At 48.0% G+C, this 15,899-nt stretch overlaps 1 protein-coding gene across 2 annotated transcripts in view; it reads right to left on the bottom strand.

The window, feature by feature from the left end:
* Positions 1–777: 777 nt before the first annotated feature.
* Positions 778–15,899, bottom strand: part of raly (RALY heterogeneous nuclear ribonucleoprotein) — a 216,868-nt gene continuing 201,746 nt past the window's right edge. The window contains exons 7-8 of one of the 2 annotated variants that reach the window (XM_070895132.1): positions 7,587–7,631; positions 778–2,144 (exon numbers count right to left, since the gene is read on the bottom strand). In XM_070895132.1, the coding sequence (XP_070751233.1) occupies positions 7,590–7,631 (42 nt within the window). In that variant the 3' untranslated portion in view covers positions 778–2,144; positions 7,587–7,589. The remainder of the gene's footprint in view (positions 2,145–7,586; positions 7,632–15,899) is intronic. The other variant, XM_070895131.1, reaches the window with a different exon arrangement.

The following is a 15,899-nucleotide window of genomic DNA, read 5'->3' as shown; positions in this document are numbered from 1 at the left end:
TCGTCGGATGGTTTGAGACTCTGCTGGTCTAATTTCAGTGAACAAGCCTCCACTTTGTACACTATTGTCACCTGCGCAGCTCACTGCTGGGAATGGTTTGCACTCTCACAATGATCCCTAACCCTAACCCTAACCCTAACCTCTCCTTTAACACTCACAGCTCGCACTCTGAAACCTCAGCAAGCTATTTTTTGGAGGCATGTGGTGGTTCAGAAAATTCCGCCTAATTATAGAATCATAGAAGTTTACAGCATGGGGGGAGGCCATTTCGACCCATCGTGTCCGCGCCGGTCGACAAAGAGCTACCCAGCTTAAACCCACTTTCCAGCTCTCGGTCCGTAGCCCTGTAGGTTACGGCACTTCAAGCACACATCCAAGTACTTTTTAAAATGTGGTGAGTGTTTCTGCCTCTACCACCCTTTAAGGCAGTGAGTTCCAGACCCCCACCACCCTCTGGGTGAAGCAATTTCCCCTCAAATCCCCTCTAACCCTCCCCCCAATTACTTTAAATCTATGCCCCCTGGTTGTGGACCTCTCTGCCAAGGGAATAAGGTCCTTTCTATCCACTCTATCTAGATCCCTCATAATTTTCTACACCTTAATTAGTTGCCCCTCAGCCTTACTAGTGACTGCAGCTAGCTATTGAAATACCGAATCAGTTACATTTATAGCACACACGTGTCCACCTCCTGTATTAGGCCCAACGGACAGTCAACAGCCACTTAAGCAAGCAGAGGGAGCACAACCTGTTGCTTTGCCTGATGTGTATCTGTCCTGTGAATCAATGCAATCTTCTGATTGTTGCTATAGCAATCACTGTTTAATATCCTGCTTTTTTTAACACTGAAGAATACTTCAAAGTAAAAGGAAATATTACTAGCTTAAAAAGGAAGTATGATACAATTCACAGATCACTGTAGATTGACGATAAACTTATTCAGAACAATGGCAGGGATTGAAAGGCCAAAGGCTAAAGGTAAAGACAGAAATGTTGTTCAGTTAGACAAGCAGGTGTGGAGAGGGTGATCGATCGGATCGTGGAGGATGAGGATCGGTCTTTGACTCCCCGCTCTGTCTACTTGCTGATGCCTCGGAGTTTCTTCGCAGAAGGAAAGGAGATGTCAGAGAGCGACCTCTTGTCCCGGCAGTGTCTCTGGCTTTGTCCTGGTCAGAGGGAGAGTTAGGATTGCCAACCCTTCAGGATTGTCCTGGACTCTCCCGGAATTGAAGATTAATCTCCAGGAGTGTGGGGGCAGGGCGATTGGAGGTGAGAGATCATGTGATGAAAACTCCAGGAACACGTCCAATCAGAGTTGGCAACACTAGGGCTAGTGTGTTGGTAGATATCCAGCCTCAGAGCAGGAACATGAATCCTGGGAGTGGGGCTGGCGGTGATGGTGATGGAATGATTCCGGGCGAGTTTAAACTAGAGAAAAAAAACAAGTCAATGGTTTCAATGTTCTTGAGCGGGTGATGAGAGCGATGAAGGGATGCGGGGGGGTGGGTGGGGGGGGAGGGGGCGCGGGGGTATAAGGGGGCATGGAGGGGGAGGGGTCTATGGTGGAATCTGTTCAAAGTTCCTTAGCACCTCTCCTGTCCGTGAAGGGTCAGGACAGGGTGAAGTTTTCAAATAGCACTGCCAACATTCCTTCATGGGCAAGATGGCAGGCACTGGTATCTCAGCCTGAGTCAGGAGAGAAGGGAAAAAACTTGGTGGGGGAGTTGGCGGGGGGTAATTTTTTTTTACAAAATATGTCATACAGATTTGTAATATTCTCAAGTGTGACGGAGGTCGACAACAGCACTTGTACATGTCAAGGAGACGGAAGTAATGAATTATCAATCTGATGCTTGTCACATATCCCGGAGAGTCTTGCTGTGGCAATTGGCCAACAGTATTGCTCATGGTGTGTGTGGTGCTTCTTCCAGCAGCTTCTCAGGCACACACAGGTTTTATCATCTGTGCAGCGATGTGGCATCAAATGCCCTAATGTTTTACAGATGTCCCCTCTTCCTCTTGGTGTGGTTGAGCTGAAGGTAGCAATGGCCTGCAGTTGTTTGTCTATAAATTAAATGTCGAGCTCCCCAGTTGGTTTCATGCGGTCTCCTCATTATTTGCCTGCTGGTCACCACTGGTTTGTAGTCTGTAAAATAAAAGGGGAAATGATAGACCCCAGCACTCAATGCAACCAATCAAATCGGCCAATGGTTCACTGAACACATGGAGACAGGCGTAATCACTGCGATTGCAGTTAAATATATTAACCCCAAGATGTGCAGCATAACTACTGACCCACTCCCAGAGATCCCGAATACTGACCCACTCCCAGAGAACACGAATAATGGCTCACTCCCAGAGATCCCGAATACTGACCCACTCCCAGAGATCCCGAATACTGACCCACTCCCAGAGATCCCAAGTACTGACCCACTCCCAGAGATCCCGAATACTGACCCACTCTCAGAGATCCCAAATACTGACCCACTCCCAGAGATCACGAATAATGGCTCACTCCCAGAGATCCCGAATACTGACCCACTCCCAGAGATCCCGAATAATGGTTCACTTCCCAGAGATCCCGAATACTGACCCACTCCCAGAGATCCCGAATAATGGTTCACTTCCCAGAGATCCCGAATACTGACCCACTCCCAGAGATCCCGAATACTGACCCACTCCCAAAGATCCCAAATAATGGCTCACTCCAAGAGATCCTGAATACTGACCCACTCCCAGAGATCCCGAATACTGACCCACTCCCAGAAATCTCGAATACTGACTCACTTCCAGAGATCCCGAATACTGACCCACTCCCAGAGATCCCGAACACTAACTCACTCCCAGTGATCCCGAATACTGACCCACTCCCAGAGATCCCGAATACTGACCCACTCCCAAAGATCCCGAATAATGGCTCACTCCCAGAGATCCCGAATACTGACCCACTCCCAGAGATCTCGAATAATGGCTCACTCCCAGAGATCCCGAACACTAACCCACTCCCAGAGATCCCGAATACTAACTCACTCCCAGAGATCCCGAATACTGACCTACTCCCAGAGATCCCGAATGATGGCTCACTCCCAGAGATCCCGAACACTAACCCACTCCCAGGGATCACGAGTACTGACCCATTCCCAGAGATCCCGAATAATGGCTCACTCCCAGAGATCCCGAATAATGGCTCACTCCCAGAGATCCCGAATACTGACCTACTCCCAGAGATCCCGAGTACTGACTCACTCCCAGAGATCCGAAATACTGACTCACTCCCAGAGATCCCGAGTACTGACCCACTACCAGAGATCCCGTGTACTGACCCACTCCCAGAGATCCCAAATAATATAAGAACATAAGAACATAAGAATTAGGAACAGGAGTAGGCCATCTAGCCCCTCGAGCCTGCTCCGCCATTCAACAAGATCATGGCTGATCTGGCCGTGGACTCAGCTCCACTTACCCGCCCTCTCCCCGTAACCCTTAATTCCCTTATTGGTTAAAAATCTATCTATCTGTAACTTGAATACATTCAATGAGCTAGCCTCAACTGCTTCCTTGGGCAGAGAATTCCACAGATTCACAACCCTCTGGGAGAAGAAATTCCTTCTCAACTCGGTTTTAAATTGGCTCCCCCGTATTTTGAGGCTGTGCCCCCTAGTTCTAGTCTCCCCGACCAGTGGAAACAACCTCTCTGCCTCTATCTTGTCTATCCCTTTCATTATTTTAAATATTTCTATAAGATCACCCCTCATCCTTCTGAACTCCAACGAGTAAAGACAAAGTCTACTCAATCTATCATCTTAAGGTAACCCCCTCATCTCCGGAATCAGCCTAGTGAATTGTCTCTGTACCCCCTCCAAAGCTAGTATATCCTTCCTTAAGTAAGGTGACCAAAACTGCACGCAGTACTCCAGGTGCGGCCTCACCAATACCCTATACAGTTGCAGCAGGACCTCCCTGCTTTTGTATTCCATCCCTCTCGCAATGAAGGCCAACATTCCATTCGCCTTCCTGATTACCTGCTGCACCTGCAAACTAACTTTTTGGGATTCATGCACAAGGACCCCCAGGTCCCTCTGCATCGCAGCATGTTGTAATTTCTCCCCATTCAAATAATATTCCCTTTTACTGTTTTTTTTCCCAAGGTGGATAACCTCACACTTTCCGACATTGTATTCCATCTGCCAAACCTTAGCCCACTCGCTTAACCTATCTAAATCTCTTTGCAGCCTCTCTGTGTCCTCTACACAACCCGCTTTCCCACTAATCTTTGTGTCATCTGCAAATTTTGTTACACTACACTCTGTCCCCTCTTCCAGGTCATCTATGTATATTGTAAACAGTTGTGGTCCCAACACCGATCCCTGTGGCACACCACTAACCAACGATTTCCAACCCGAAAAGGACCCATTTATCCCGACTCTCTGCTTTCTGTTAGCCAGCCAATTCTCTATCCATGCTAATACATTTCCTTTGACTCCGCGTACCTTTATCTTCTGCAGTAATCTTTTGTGTGGCACCTTATCGAATGCCTTTTGAAAATCTAAATACACCACATCCATCGGTACACCTCTATCCACCATGCTCGGTATATCCTCAAAGAATTCCAGTAAATTAGTTAAGCATGATTTCCCCTTCATGAATCCATGCTGCGTCTGCTTGATTGCACTATTCCTATCTAGATGTCCCGCTATTTCTTCCTTAATGATAGTTTCAAGCATTTTCCCCACTACAGATGTTAAACTAACCGGCCTATAGTTACCTGCCTTTTGTCTGCCCCCTTTTTAAAACGGAGGCGTTACATTAGCTGCTTTCCAATCCGCTGGTACCTCCCCAGAGTCCAGAGAATTTTGGTAGATTATAACGAATGCATCTGCTATAACTTCCGCCATCTCTTTTAATACCCTGGGATGCATTTCATCAGGACCAGGGGACTTGTCTACCTTGAGTCCCATTAGCCTGTCCAGCACTACCCCCCTAGTGATGGTGATTGTCTCAAGGTCCTCCCTTCCCACATTCCTGTGACAGGCAATTTTTGGCATGGTTTTTGTGTCTTCCACTGTGAAGACCGAAGCAATATAATTGTTTAAGGTCTCAGCCATTTCCACATTTCCCATTATTAAATCCCCCTTCTCATCTTCTAAGGGACCAACATTTACTTTCGTCACTCTTTTCCGTTTTATATATCTGTAAAAGCTTTTACTATCCGTTTTTATGTTTTGCGCAAGTTTACCTTCGTAATCTATCTTTCATTTCTTTATTGCTTTCTTAGTCATTCTTTGCTGTCGTTTAAAATTTTCCCAATCTTCTAGTTTCCCACTAACCTTGGCCACCTTATACGCATTGGTTTTTAATTTGATACTCTTCTTTATTTCCTTGGTTATCCACGGCTGGTTATCCCTTCTCTTACTGCCCTTCTTTTTCACTGGAATATATTTTTGTTGAGCACTATGAAAGAGCTCCTTAAATGTCCTCCACTGTTCCTCAATTGTGCCACCGTTTAGTCTGTGTTTCCAGTCTACTTTCTGCCCTCATCCCACTGTAGTCCCCTTTGTTTAAGCATAGTACGCTCGTTTGAGACACAACTTCCTCACTCTCAATCTGTATTACAAATTTAACCATACTGTGATCACTCATTCTGAGAGGATCTTTTACTAGGAGATCATTTATTATTCCTGTCTCATTACACAGGACCAGATCTAAGATAGCTTGCTCCCTTGTAGGTTCTGTAATATACTGTTCTAAGAAACAATCCCGTATGCATTCTATGAATTCCTCCTCCAGGCTACCCCGTGCGATTTGATTTGACCAATCGATATGTAGGTTAAAATCCCCCATGATTACTGTCGTTCCTTTTTCACATGCCTCCATTATTCCCTTGATTATTGCCCGCCCCACCGTGAAGTTATTATTTGGGGGCCTATAAACTATGCCCACCAGTGACTTTTTCCCCTTACTATCTCTAATCTCCACCCACAATGATTCAACATTTTGTCAATATCGTCTCTCACAACTGCCCTGATATCATCCTTTATTAATGGCTCACTCCCAGAGATCCCAAATATCGACTCACTCCCAGAGATCCCGAATAATGGCTCTCTCCCAGAGATCCCGAATACTGACCCACTCCCAGAGATCCCGAATAATGGCTCACTCCCAGAGATCCCGAACACTAACCCACTCCCAGAGATCCCTAAATTTGCCTTATTCTAGTTTGAACCTACATCTCTTGTGCTACTCTTACAATCTACTCATAGTAATATTTCAAATTCACTCTTTTCCAGTCTATTTTATGTGTACCTCGATAAGCTTACCTCTCAGATGCTTCCTTCCAAGGTTGAATAGCTCAAGTTTTCACAGTCTTTTGTTATAACTCACAGCCCCAACATGGAGCTCGTTCTCACGATGATTCTCTACACTGCCCCCAGCCCTTGAATATCTCTCTGGTGTTCCGAGCCGCAACTGGACCTGATGCTCAGCCCGACCTCAGCAACGTGCAGCTGGGGCACAAACCCTTCTCACCTGTACACACTGTTCTGGCGATGGACTTCAACATTGTATTGTCTTTGCTGATTGGTGCTCTGCATTGGTTGGACATGTTGAATGTTGAGTCTACTGACTCCCAGGTCTCTTTTGGCTTCATCTGTAGTTATTTCAACATCATTCTTGGAGTCTGTGGGCCCTCTATCTTTTCTTCATTTGTGCTATACTCTACACTTGTCCGCATTAGGTTTTATTGGCCATTATTTAGCCCACCTATACAATTTTATGACAGCATATAGACACAATGGAGATGATTGGGGATTTCCCCCGGTCAATCACGCCTGGAGACTGCACAGCTGTAAGAGACTCGGATTGATTTTTCGCATATTATTTGTATCGTGTGACTATCCTTCACTCACTGTATTTTGCTAGAAAAATAATCCTGCTATTATCGGGAGACTTTGCTGTAGTTTTTGGTCATGAGCTCAGTTTGCTGGAGTTCATCGAGATTCTGTTTAAATAGATTCTGTTTGCTGTTAAACAGACTCTGTTGTAAAATAGACTGTTTTAAATAGATTCTGTTTGTTGTTTGTTGTAAAATAGATTCGGTTTGTTGTTTGTTGAAAAATAGATTTTGTTTGTTGTTTGTTGAAAAATAGATTTTGTTTGTTGTTTGTTGTAAAATAGATTCTGTTTATTGTTTGTTGTAAAACAGATTCTGTTTATTGGTTGTTGTAAAATAAATTCTGTTTGTTGTTTGTTGTAAAATAGGCTCTATTTGCCCTAAATCCTGTCCCACCCCGTCTCCATCTCATTGGCTGATGTAGTGGTGTCAGTACTCACTCTGCAATTTTATTTATGTAGATCCATAGGTACAGGAGTGGGAGAGGGGAGATGTCAGGGTTGGGTGGGACTGTATGGGTGGTGCAAAGGACCAGCCACCAGGTGCACAACCTTAAATTGCTAGTTACTGACTGGACAAATTCACATAACTCCACATAGCAAGTTATTTATTGAGGGCGATTGTGAAATGCACGATGGATTCAAAGTCACAACAAGCAAAAAAAAAAGAAAATTTCAGAAGAGAAAGCAAATTAAATACCTTCTATTCTAATGTTGCCTCTGTTTCTACTCTGTGGTTGGTCTCCTGCAAACAGAGAAGGGAAATATATTAACACTTCCACTCATCTGGGCAACGAGGGTGAGAGTACAAACCATCAGCACAGGACTCAAGGACACAATTACGGAGATCAACAGGCTTCAAGCAGGAGTGGAGATGAGAAAGCCTCTTCAAGAACAGACTCCCAGGAAAATCAGTTACTGAGGTGACAACTGGACTTCTTCAAATAACAGGTTGGACAATGAACCTGAAAGTTATGGAAGTTTGGACCCGTGGTTCTCAAAGCTCTCCCCCACTGGGGGCTTTTTCTCGTCTCGTGTCTGGGTCTGTTGTAGACTCATTGATAGAGAGTGATTGCTGTTATTGGTCAACAACTCCATTATCACTGGATGGCAGGTGAACGAGATGAACCTGGGTCTTATTTTCGATTGGTAGGTGATCAATGTTCGTTAAATGCTGCAGTTTCTCAACAAGAACAACTTGTACTTAAAAGAAAGCAACAACAATAATTTGAATTTATATAGCACCTTTAACATCTCAAGGTGCTTCACAGGAACATTATAAAACAAAATTTGAGACTGAGCCACACAAGGAGGTATTGGGGCAGATGACCAAAAGCTAGGTCAAAAAGGTAGGTTTTGAGGAGTGTCTTAAAGGCGGAGAGAGAGGTAGTGAGAGGTCTAGGGGGGGGAATTCCAGAGCTTAGGGCCCAGGCAGCTGAAGGCACGGCTGCCAATGATGGGGTGAATAAATTCAGGATGCTCAAGAGGCTAGATTTGCAGGAACACATAGTTCTTGGAGGGTTGTAAGGCTGGAGGGGTTTACAGAGGTAAGGAGGGGTGAGGCCACGGAGGGATTTCAACACAAGGATGAAAATTTTAAATTTGAGGTACTGCTCGACTCGGCGCCAATGTAGGTCAGCGAGCACAGGGGGCAATGGGTGAATGGGACTTGGTGCGAGTTAGAACATGGGCTGCCGAGTTTTGATGAGCACAAATTTATGGAGGGTGCACAGTTGGAGGCCGGCCAGGAGAGGATTGGAATAGTCGGGTCTCGAGGTAACAAAAGCATGGATGAGGGTTTCAGCAGCAGATGGGCTGAGGCAGAGGCAGAAAAAGGTGATATTACTGAGCTGGAAGTAGTGGTCATGGTGATGGAGATGATATAGGATCTGAAGCTTCGCTGAGGGTCAAATAGGAAGCTGGGCTTGCAAAGAGTCTCAGACAGTGGCCAGGAACCATAGTCAGCCGCGCATATGCAATAAGTTGTGAGTGTGGGTCGTGAGGTTGGATTAAAATACTGGTAAGTTGGAGGGGGTGGTGTTTCCATGCGCCCGCTGCCCTTGTCCTCCTAGGTGGCAAAGGGTGGTGGTTTGGGAGGTGCTGCCGAAGAAGCCTTAGCAAGTTGCCGCAATGCATCTTGTAGATGATACACACTGCAGCCAGGGGGCGCCGGTGGTGGAGGGAGTGATTGTTGAAGGGGGTGGATGAGCTGCCAATCAAGCGGGCTGCTTTGTCTGGGATGGTGTCGAGCTTCTTGAGTGTTGCTGGAGCTGCACTCATCCAGGCAAGTGGGGAGTATTCCATCACACTCCTGACTTGTGCCTTGTAGATGGTGGAAAGGCTTTGGGGAGTCTGGAGGTGAGACACTCGCCGCAGAATACCCAGCCTCTGACCTGCTCTTGTACCCACAATATTTATGTGGATCGTCCAATTAAGTTTCTGATCAATGGTGACCCCCAGGATGTTGATGGTGGGGGATTCGACAATGGTAATGTCATTCAATGTCAAGGGCCAGTGATTAGAATCTCACTTGTTGGAAGTAGTCATTGCCTGGCACTTGTTTGGCACCAATGGTACTTGCCACTTATCAGCCCAAGCCTAAATGTCATCCAGGTCTTGCTGCATTGGGGCATGGCCTGCTTTATTATCTGAGGAATTCCGAATGGCACTGAGCACTGTGTAGTCATCAGCGAACATCCCCACTTCTGACCTTATGATGGAGGGAAGGTCATTGATGAAGCAGCTGAAGATGGCTGGGTCTAGGACACTGCCTTGACGAACTCCTGCAGCGATGTCCTGGGGCTGTGATGATTGACCTCCAACAACCGCAACCATCTTCCTTTGTGCTGGGTATGACTCCAGCCAATGGAAAGTTTTCCCCCTGATTCCCACTGACTTCAGATTTACTAGGGCAACTTGATACCACACTCGGTCAAATGCTGCCTTGATGTCAAGGGCAGTCACTCTCACTTCACCTCTGGAATTCAGCTCTATTGTCCATGTTTGGACCAAGGGTATAATGAGTTCTGAAGCCGAGTAGTCCTGGCGGAACCCAAACTGGACATTGGTGAGCAGGTTATTGGTGCATAAGTGCCGCTTGATAGCACTGCTGTTGACATCTTCCATCACTTTGCTAATGATTGAGAGTAGACTAATGGAGCGGTAATTGGCCGGATTGGATTTGTCCTGCTTATTGTGGACAGGACATACCTGGACAATTTTCCACATTGTCGGATAGATGCCAGAATTGTAGCTGCACTGGAACAGCTTGGCTGGAGGCACGGTTAGTTCTGGAGCACAAGTCTTCAGCACGACAGCCGGGATGTTGTCAGGGCCCATAGCCATTGCTGTATCCAGTGCACTCAGCCATTTCTTGATATCATGGGGAGTGAATCGAATTGGCTGAAGACTGGCTTCTGTGATGGTGGGGACCTCAGGAGGAGGCCGATATGGATCATCCGCTTGGCACTTCTAGCTGAAGATGGTTGTAAACTCATCAGCCTTGTCACTTGCGCGTTGGGCTCTGCCATCATTGAGGACAGGAAGGTTCATGGAGCTGTCTCCTCCAGTTAGTTGTTTAATTGTCCACCACCATTCACGACTGGATATGGCAGGACTTTGGTCTGATCCGTTGATTGTGGGATTTCCTAGCTCTGTCTATAGCATGCTGCTCCTGTTGTATAGCATGCATGTAGTCCTGTGTGGCAGTTTCCCTAGGTTGTCACCTCAATTTTACGTGTTGCTCCTGGCATGCTGTCCTGCATTTCTCAGTGAACCAGGGTTGGTCCCCTGGCTTGATGGTGATGGTAGAGTGAGGGATATGCTGGGCCATGAGGTTGCAGATTATGGTGGTATACAATTCTGCTGCTGATGGCCCACAGCACTTCATGGATGCCCACTTTTGAGCTGCTAGATCTGTTCTGAATCTATCCCAATTAGCACGGTGGTAGTGCTTCACAACAGAATGTGAAGACAGGACTTTGTCTCCACAAGGACTGTGCAGTGGTCACTGCTACCAATGCTGTCATGGACAGATACATCTGCAACAGATAGATTGGTGAGTACAAGGTCAAGTAGATTTTTGCCTCGTGTTACCCAGAGAGTGGTGAGAATGTGGAACTCGCTACCACAGGGAGTGGTTGAAGCAAATAGTATCGATGCATTTAAGGGGAGGCTAGATAAACATATGAGGGAGAAGGGAATAGAGGGTTATGCTGATAGATTTAGATGAGGAAAGAGGTGAGGAGGCTCGAGTGGAGCATAAATGCCGGCATGGATTGTTTGGGCCGAATGGCCTGTTTCTGTGCTGTATGTCCGATGTGTTGGTTCTCTCACTGTCTGCCGCAGGCCCAGTCTGGCCTGGCCAGCCCGGTCAGTAGTTGCCCTTGTAAAGCTTAGGCCGTGGGTCTGTGGTGGGTCCCAACCCCGCTGCTGGATCCATCCCACACTGTGCAATGAATTTCCCTTGATGAGGCCCAGTGAGTTTCCCAGCCAATTAGAGAAAGTGGGTCTGGTGATGTCATGTGATGACGCATCATCAGCTGGTTTCCTTAAAGGGGCCATGGCCAACTTTCTTTTGACAGTTGTGCTGTCGGTGTTCTACAGCATTAAGGTGCTGCAAACACTGACAAACAGCACAGAGGTGCAGGGCTGCACCCAGGCTCTCCCACAACTCCATCCGTTTGCTTATGGAGGGAGTCACAGCATGCAGGGAGGTTCTCTTCCCTTCCAATGGGCAGAAGAGACCTCCCCAGGACACCAACACAGCCTGGTTGCACATTGTACAGGAGGGCACAAGCAGGGATGTGGTCAGGAGGACCAGGCTGCAGTGGCACAAACCTTTCAGTGATCTCAGTGGATCACGAAACGTTACTGCAAAGCCACACCCAACCTCATCCTGCTGTGCCACTCATCACATCCCCATCACTCTGCCTTCCCAACCCTACTCCTGCACATCCTCACTCACACCAACTTACCTTGCATCTCCACCCATCCCTCTCTCTCTATCTACATTATCACTTCCCCATCTCACTAGCCACCCCTCACACTCACCCTCATCCTAGCGCAATCATACCATAACATAAAATCGAAAACAGATATTCTGTTTGCCTCATTACAACACAGTGCAGGCAACTAAGTTTGTGTCTTAATGAGATCTGTATGTGCGAGAATACAGCATAAAATTAAACATAAAAAGCCAGGTGTTGAGGCTAAGCAACTCTATCACGGTAATGGTATTCTAGCTAACACCTGCAAAATGATGGCTTCGGGCCTGGGACACAAGCTGGGCCAAGAATACGAGTTCATGTGTTCAATATATTTCTTACCTCCTCGGTAAGTATGGACAGCATCAGTCTAAATGTTGCTGTTATTTCAGCGGGCGCCTGGCCGGGCTTGTGGTGCTCTGGGTCAGACTGGTGTGCTTAGGGAACCTCCCACAATGGGAGTTTGATACTTCAATGAAGCTACTCCAGTGTGTCACTGAGGGAGTGCTGCACTGTCGGAGGGGCAGTACTGAGGGAGTGCCGCACTGTCACAGGTGCCAGCCTTGGCTCAGTGGGCAGCACTCTCACATCTGAGTTACAAGGTTGTGGGTTCAAGTCCCACTCGAGATACTTGAGCACAAAAATCTAGGCTGAAACTCCCAGTGTAGTACTGAGGGAGCGCTGCACTGTCGGAGGGGGAGTACTGAGGGAGCGCCGCACTGTCAGAGGGGCAGTACTGCGGGAATGCTGCACTGTCAGAGGGGCAGTACCGAGGGAGTGCCGCACTGTCAGAGGGGCAGTACTGAGGGAGCGCTGCACTGTCGGAGGGGCAGTACCGAGGGAGTGCCGCACTGTCAGAGGGGCAGTACTGCGGGAATGCTGCACTGTCAGACGGGCAGTACTGAGGGAGCGCTGTACTGTCGGAGGGGTAGTACTGAAGGAGTGCTGCACTGTCGGAGGGGCAGTACTGAGGGAGCGCTGTACTGTCGGAGAGGTAGTACTGAAGGAGTGCTGCACTGTCGGAGAGGCAGTACTGAGGGAGTGCTGCACTGTCGGAGGGGCAGTACTGAGGGAGCGCTGCACTGTTAGAGGGGCAGTACTGAGGGAGCACCGCACAGTCGAAGAGGCAGTACTGAGGGAGTGCTGCACTGTCTGAGGGGCAGTACTGAAGGAGTGCTACACTGTCTGAGGGGCAGTACTGAAGGAGTGCTGCACGGTCGGAGAGGCAGTACTGAGGGAGCACCGCACAGTGGGAGGGGCAATACTGAGGGAGAGCTGCACTGTTGGAGGGGCAGCACTGAAGGAGCGCCACACTGTCAGAGGGGCAGTACTGAGGGAGCGCTGCTCTGTCGGAGGTGCCGTCTTTCAGATGAGACATGAAACCTGCCCTCTCAGGTAAAAATAAAAAAATCCCAATGCCACTATTTGATGAAGAACAGGGGAGTTCTCCCAGTGTCCTGGCCCTCAACCAAAATCACTAAAACAGATTATCTGGTTATTATCACATTACTGTTTGTGGTACAATGCTGTGCGCAAATTGGCTGCTGCAATGTGAGAATGAGCAGAGAATCTGTATTTTAGGGGCGTTGGTCAGAACACCAGGTTGAACTCCCCTGCCCTTCTTCAAATAGTATGCTGGGATCTTTTATGTCCACCTGAGAGAGAGCAGACGGGGCCTCGGTTTAACGTCTCATCTGAAAGACGGCATCTCCGGCAGTGCAGCACTCCCTCAGCACTGCACTGGGAGTGTCAGCCTGGATTTTGTGCTCAAGTCTCCACTACCTTCTGAATCAGAGACGATAGCGCTACCCTCCGAGCCACAGCCGACAACTAAAGGATCGGATGGGGTTCAGCTGTGCCCCCCTTCACACTTACCGCCGAGGCTCACGCTGAACGGACGGCCCCTTGGTGAAATACCAGCGGGCCGTTGAGTTATCTCTTCACGCAAAGACTTCAGTCAATGTAAACAAAACACGGAGCTCATGTTAAACGTGCATAAGACCGTGTTCAGACCACCCTTGGAGTAGTGCGCGCAGTTCCGGTCTCCACATTACAAAAAGGATATAGAGGTCACGGAGAAGGTGCAATAACCACTTACTAAAATGATACCAGAACTGAGAGGTTATAACTATGGAGAAATACAGTGGGTGGCTTTTCTCTAGAAAAAGGAAGACCGAGGGGGGACCTGATTGAGGTCTTTAACATTATGAAAGGGTAAACGTAGAGAAGATGTTTCTGCTTGTGGAGGAGACAAGAACTAGGGACCAAAAAAAAAAGATAGTCACTAGTAAATCCAATGGGGAATTCAGGAGAAACCTCTTTACCCAGAGAGGGGTGAGAATGTGGAACTCGCTCCCACAGAGAGGGGTTGAAGCGAATAGTATCGATGCATTTAAGGGGAAGTTGGATAAACACATGAGGGAGAAAGGAATAGAAGGATATGGTGATGGGGTGAGATGAAGAGGGGTGGGAGGGGGCTGGTGTGGAGAATAAACCCCGGCACGGACCCGTGGGTCCGAATGGCCTGTTTCTGTCTGTAAATTCGATGTAAAATGTTCTGAGTTTAATAAACGAGTTGCTTCTTTTTCTGATTTGGATGCTTGTCTGGAAAATGTGCTTGACACGCTCGGCAGAGTCTGCATCCGCCATCCCAGTGGTCTGTTTAATATTAGTATGCAGAAAGTGCCGTGATTCTTCCACGCTTTATCACATTCTCAATCAATACAGATTGAACACCACGGTGCCTACTTACAGCATTTCCGTGTCAGGCAAAGGGTTTCCTTCACACAAGATATGATAAATGACTGCAATGTATCAGAGAGCACGAGATCAAACAGCACGAGAGGAGGCTCAGGGAGAAAATAAACAGGTTGCTCAGATCCCGCTCAATCCATCTGAAGTGAGACCTTCCATGCAGCAAGCTCGCCATGTGCCCGGGTTCCTGAAAGGGAATAAGGAAACTGTACGTCTTCTCCCCAATGCAGAGACAGCCCTCCCTCCGCCTGACAACAGCTGCACAATGAAAGCCTTGGACCATTGGGGGTAAATCGGGGCAAGTGTGGAATTCAGGCTGAATGGCAAAATACAGAGGTAGGTCTCCCATCAGTCCGCTGGGTTTGTTCATAAAAATAAAATATTGAGTGACTCATTGTTGAAGTGCGCTGGACCTTGAGGCTGGAATCCTTCCCTTGGAGTCGGATCAGGTGTGTGTGGGACGCCTTCCCGAAGGTTTGAACAGTGAGTTCTGCACTGCGCGTCTAACTCAATGGCATCAGCCCAAAAGTGTCCCGGACAATTAACTGGAGCGGGTCCCGTGACATCACTCGTTTCCAGCGTGGATACTTAAAGCGGCCTTGCACACATCACACTTGCAGGTTGCTGCAGGAGTGTTGAAGGTGATTTCCAGAGCCACAAATTGCTGAATAAAATTGACGATTCTGTGGGTGCTGGCAACGCGATGGCAGAGGGCAGCCCCGACGTTCCCAGATGCCTTCCTGGAAGTGCTGGTCAGGGAGGCAGGGCACGCAAGGAGATCCCCTTCCCTGCGGATGGCAGAAAAAGACCAGCCTGAGACACACAGAGGGCATGGCTAGACATCGCAGAGGGGGTTTGCAGCAGGGAGGCGGTGAGGAGGACCTGGATTCAGTGCCGCAAGAGTTTCAATGACCTGACGAGGTCAGGAAAGGTGACTGCAACGCCACACATGTCCGTCAGCCCCACCCCATCACTCTACCTTCCCAAGCCTACTCCTGCACATCACTCCTCACACCAACCTACCTTGCAGTAACACCCAGCCCTCACTGTCCATGCACCTACTCTCATCCCCATCTGACTAACCACCGCTGACACTTCCCCTTCATCCTAATGCAATCCTAGCAAGTAACACCACACAAGGAGGCCGTTTGACAATGTCACGCCACTCCCTCAGAGTCACCCTCTACAGATGTAACCCATCCATTCCTTGCACTCATTCCGTCACTCTCACTCAGAGTTCCCTTCTTTCCCTCCTTGTAGGAGAAGAGAGCCCA

This window comes from Pristiophorus japonicus, chromosome 12, assembly GCF_044704955.1.
Source record: "Pristiophorus japonicus isolate sPriJap1 chromosome 12, sPriJap1.hap1, whole genome shotgun sequence".
Taxonomy (NCBI): Eukaryota; Metazoa; Chordata; class Chondrichthyes; family Pristiophoridae; genus Pristiophorus; species Pristiophorus japonicus.
The sequence above is the reverse complement of the archived record's forward strand: the minus strand, read 5'-3'. Positions and strand labels throughout refer to the sequence as shown.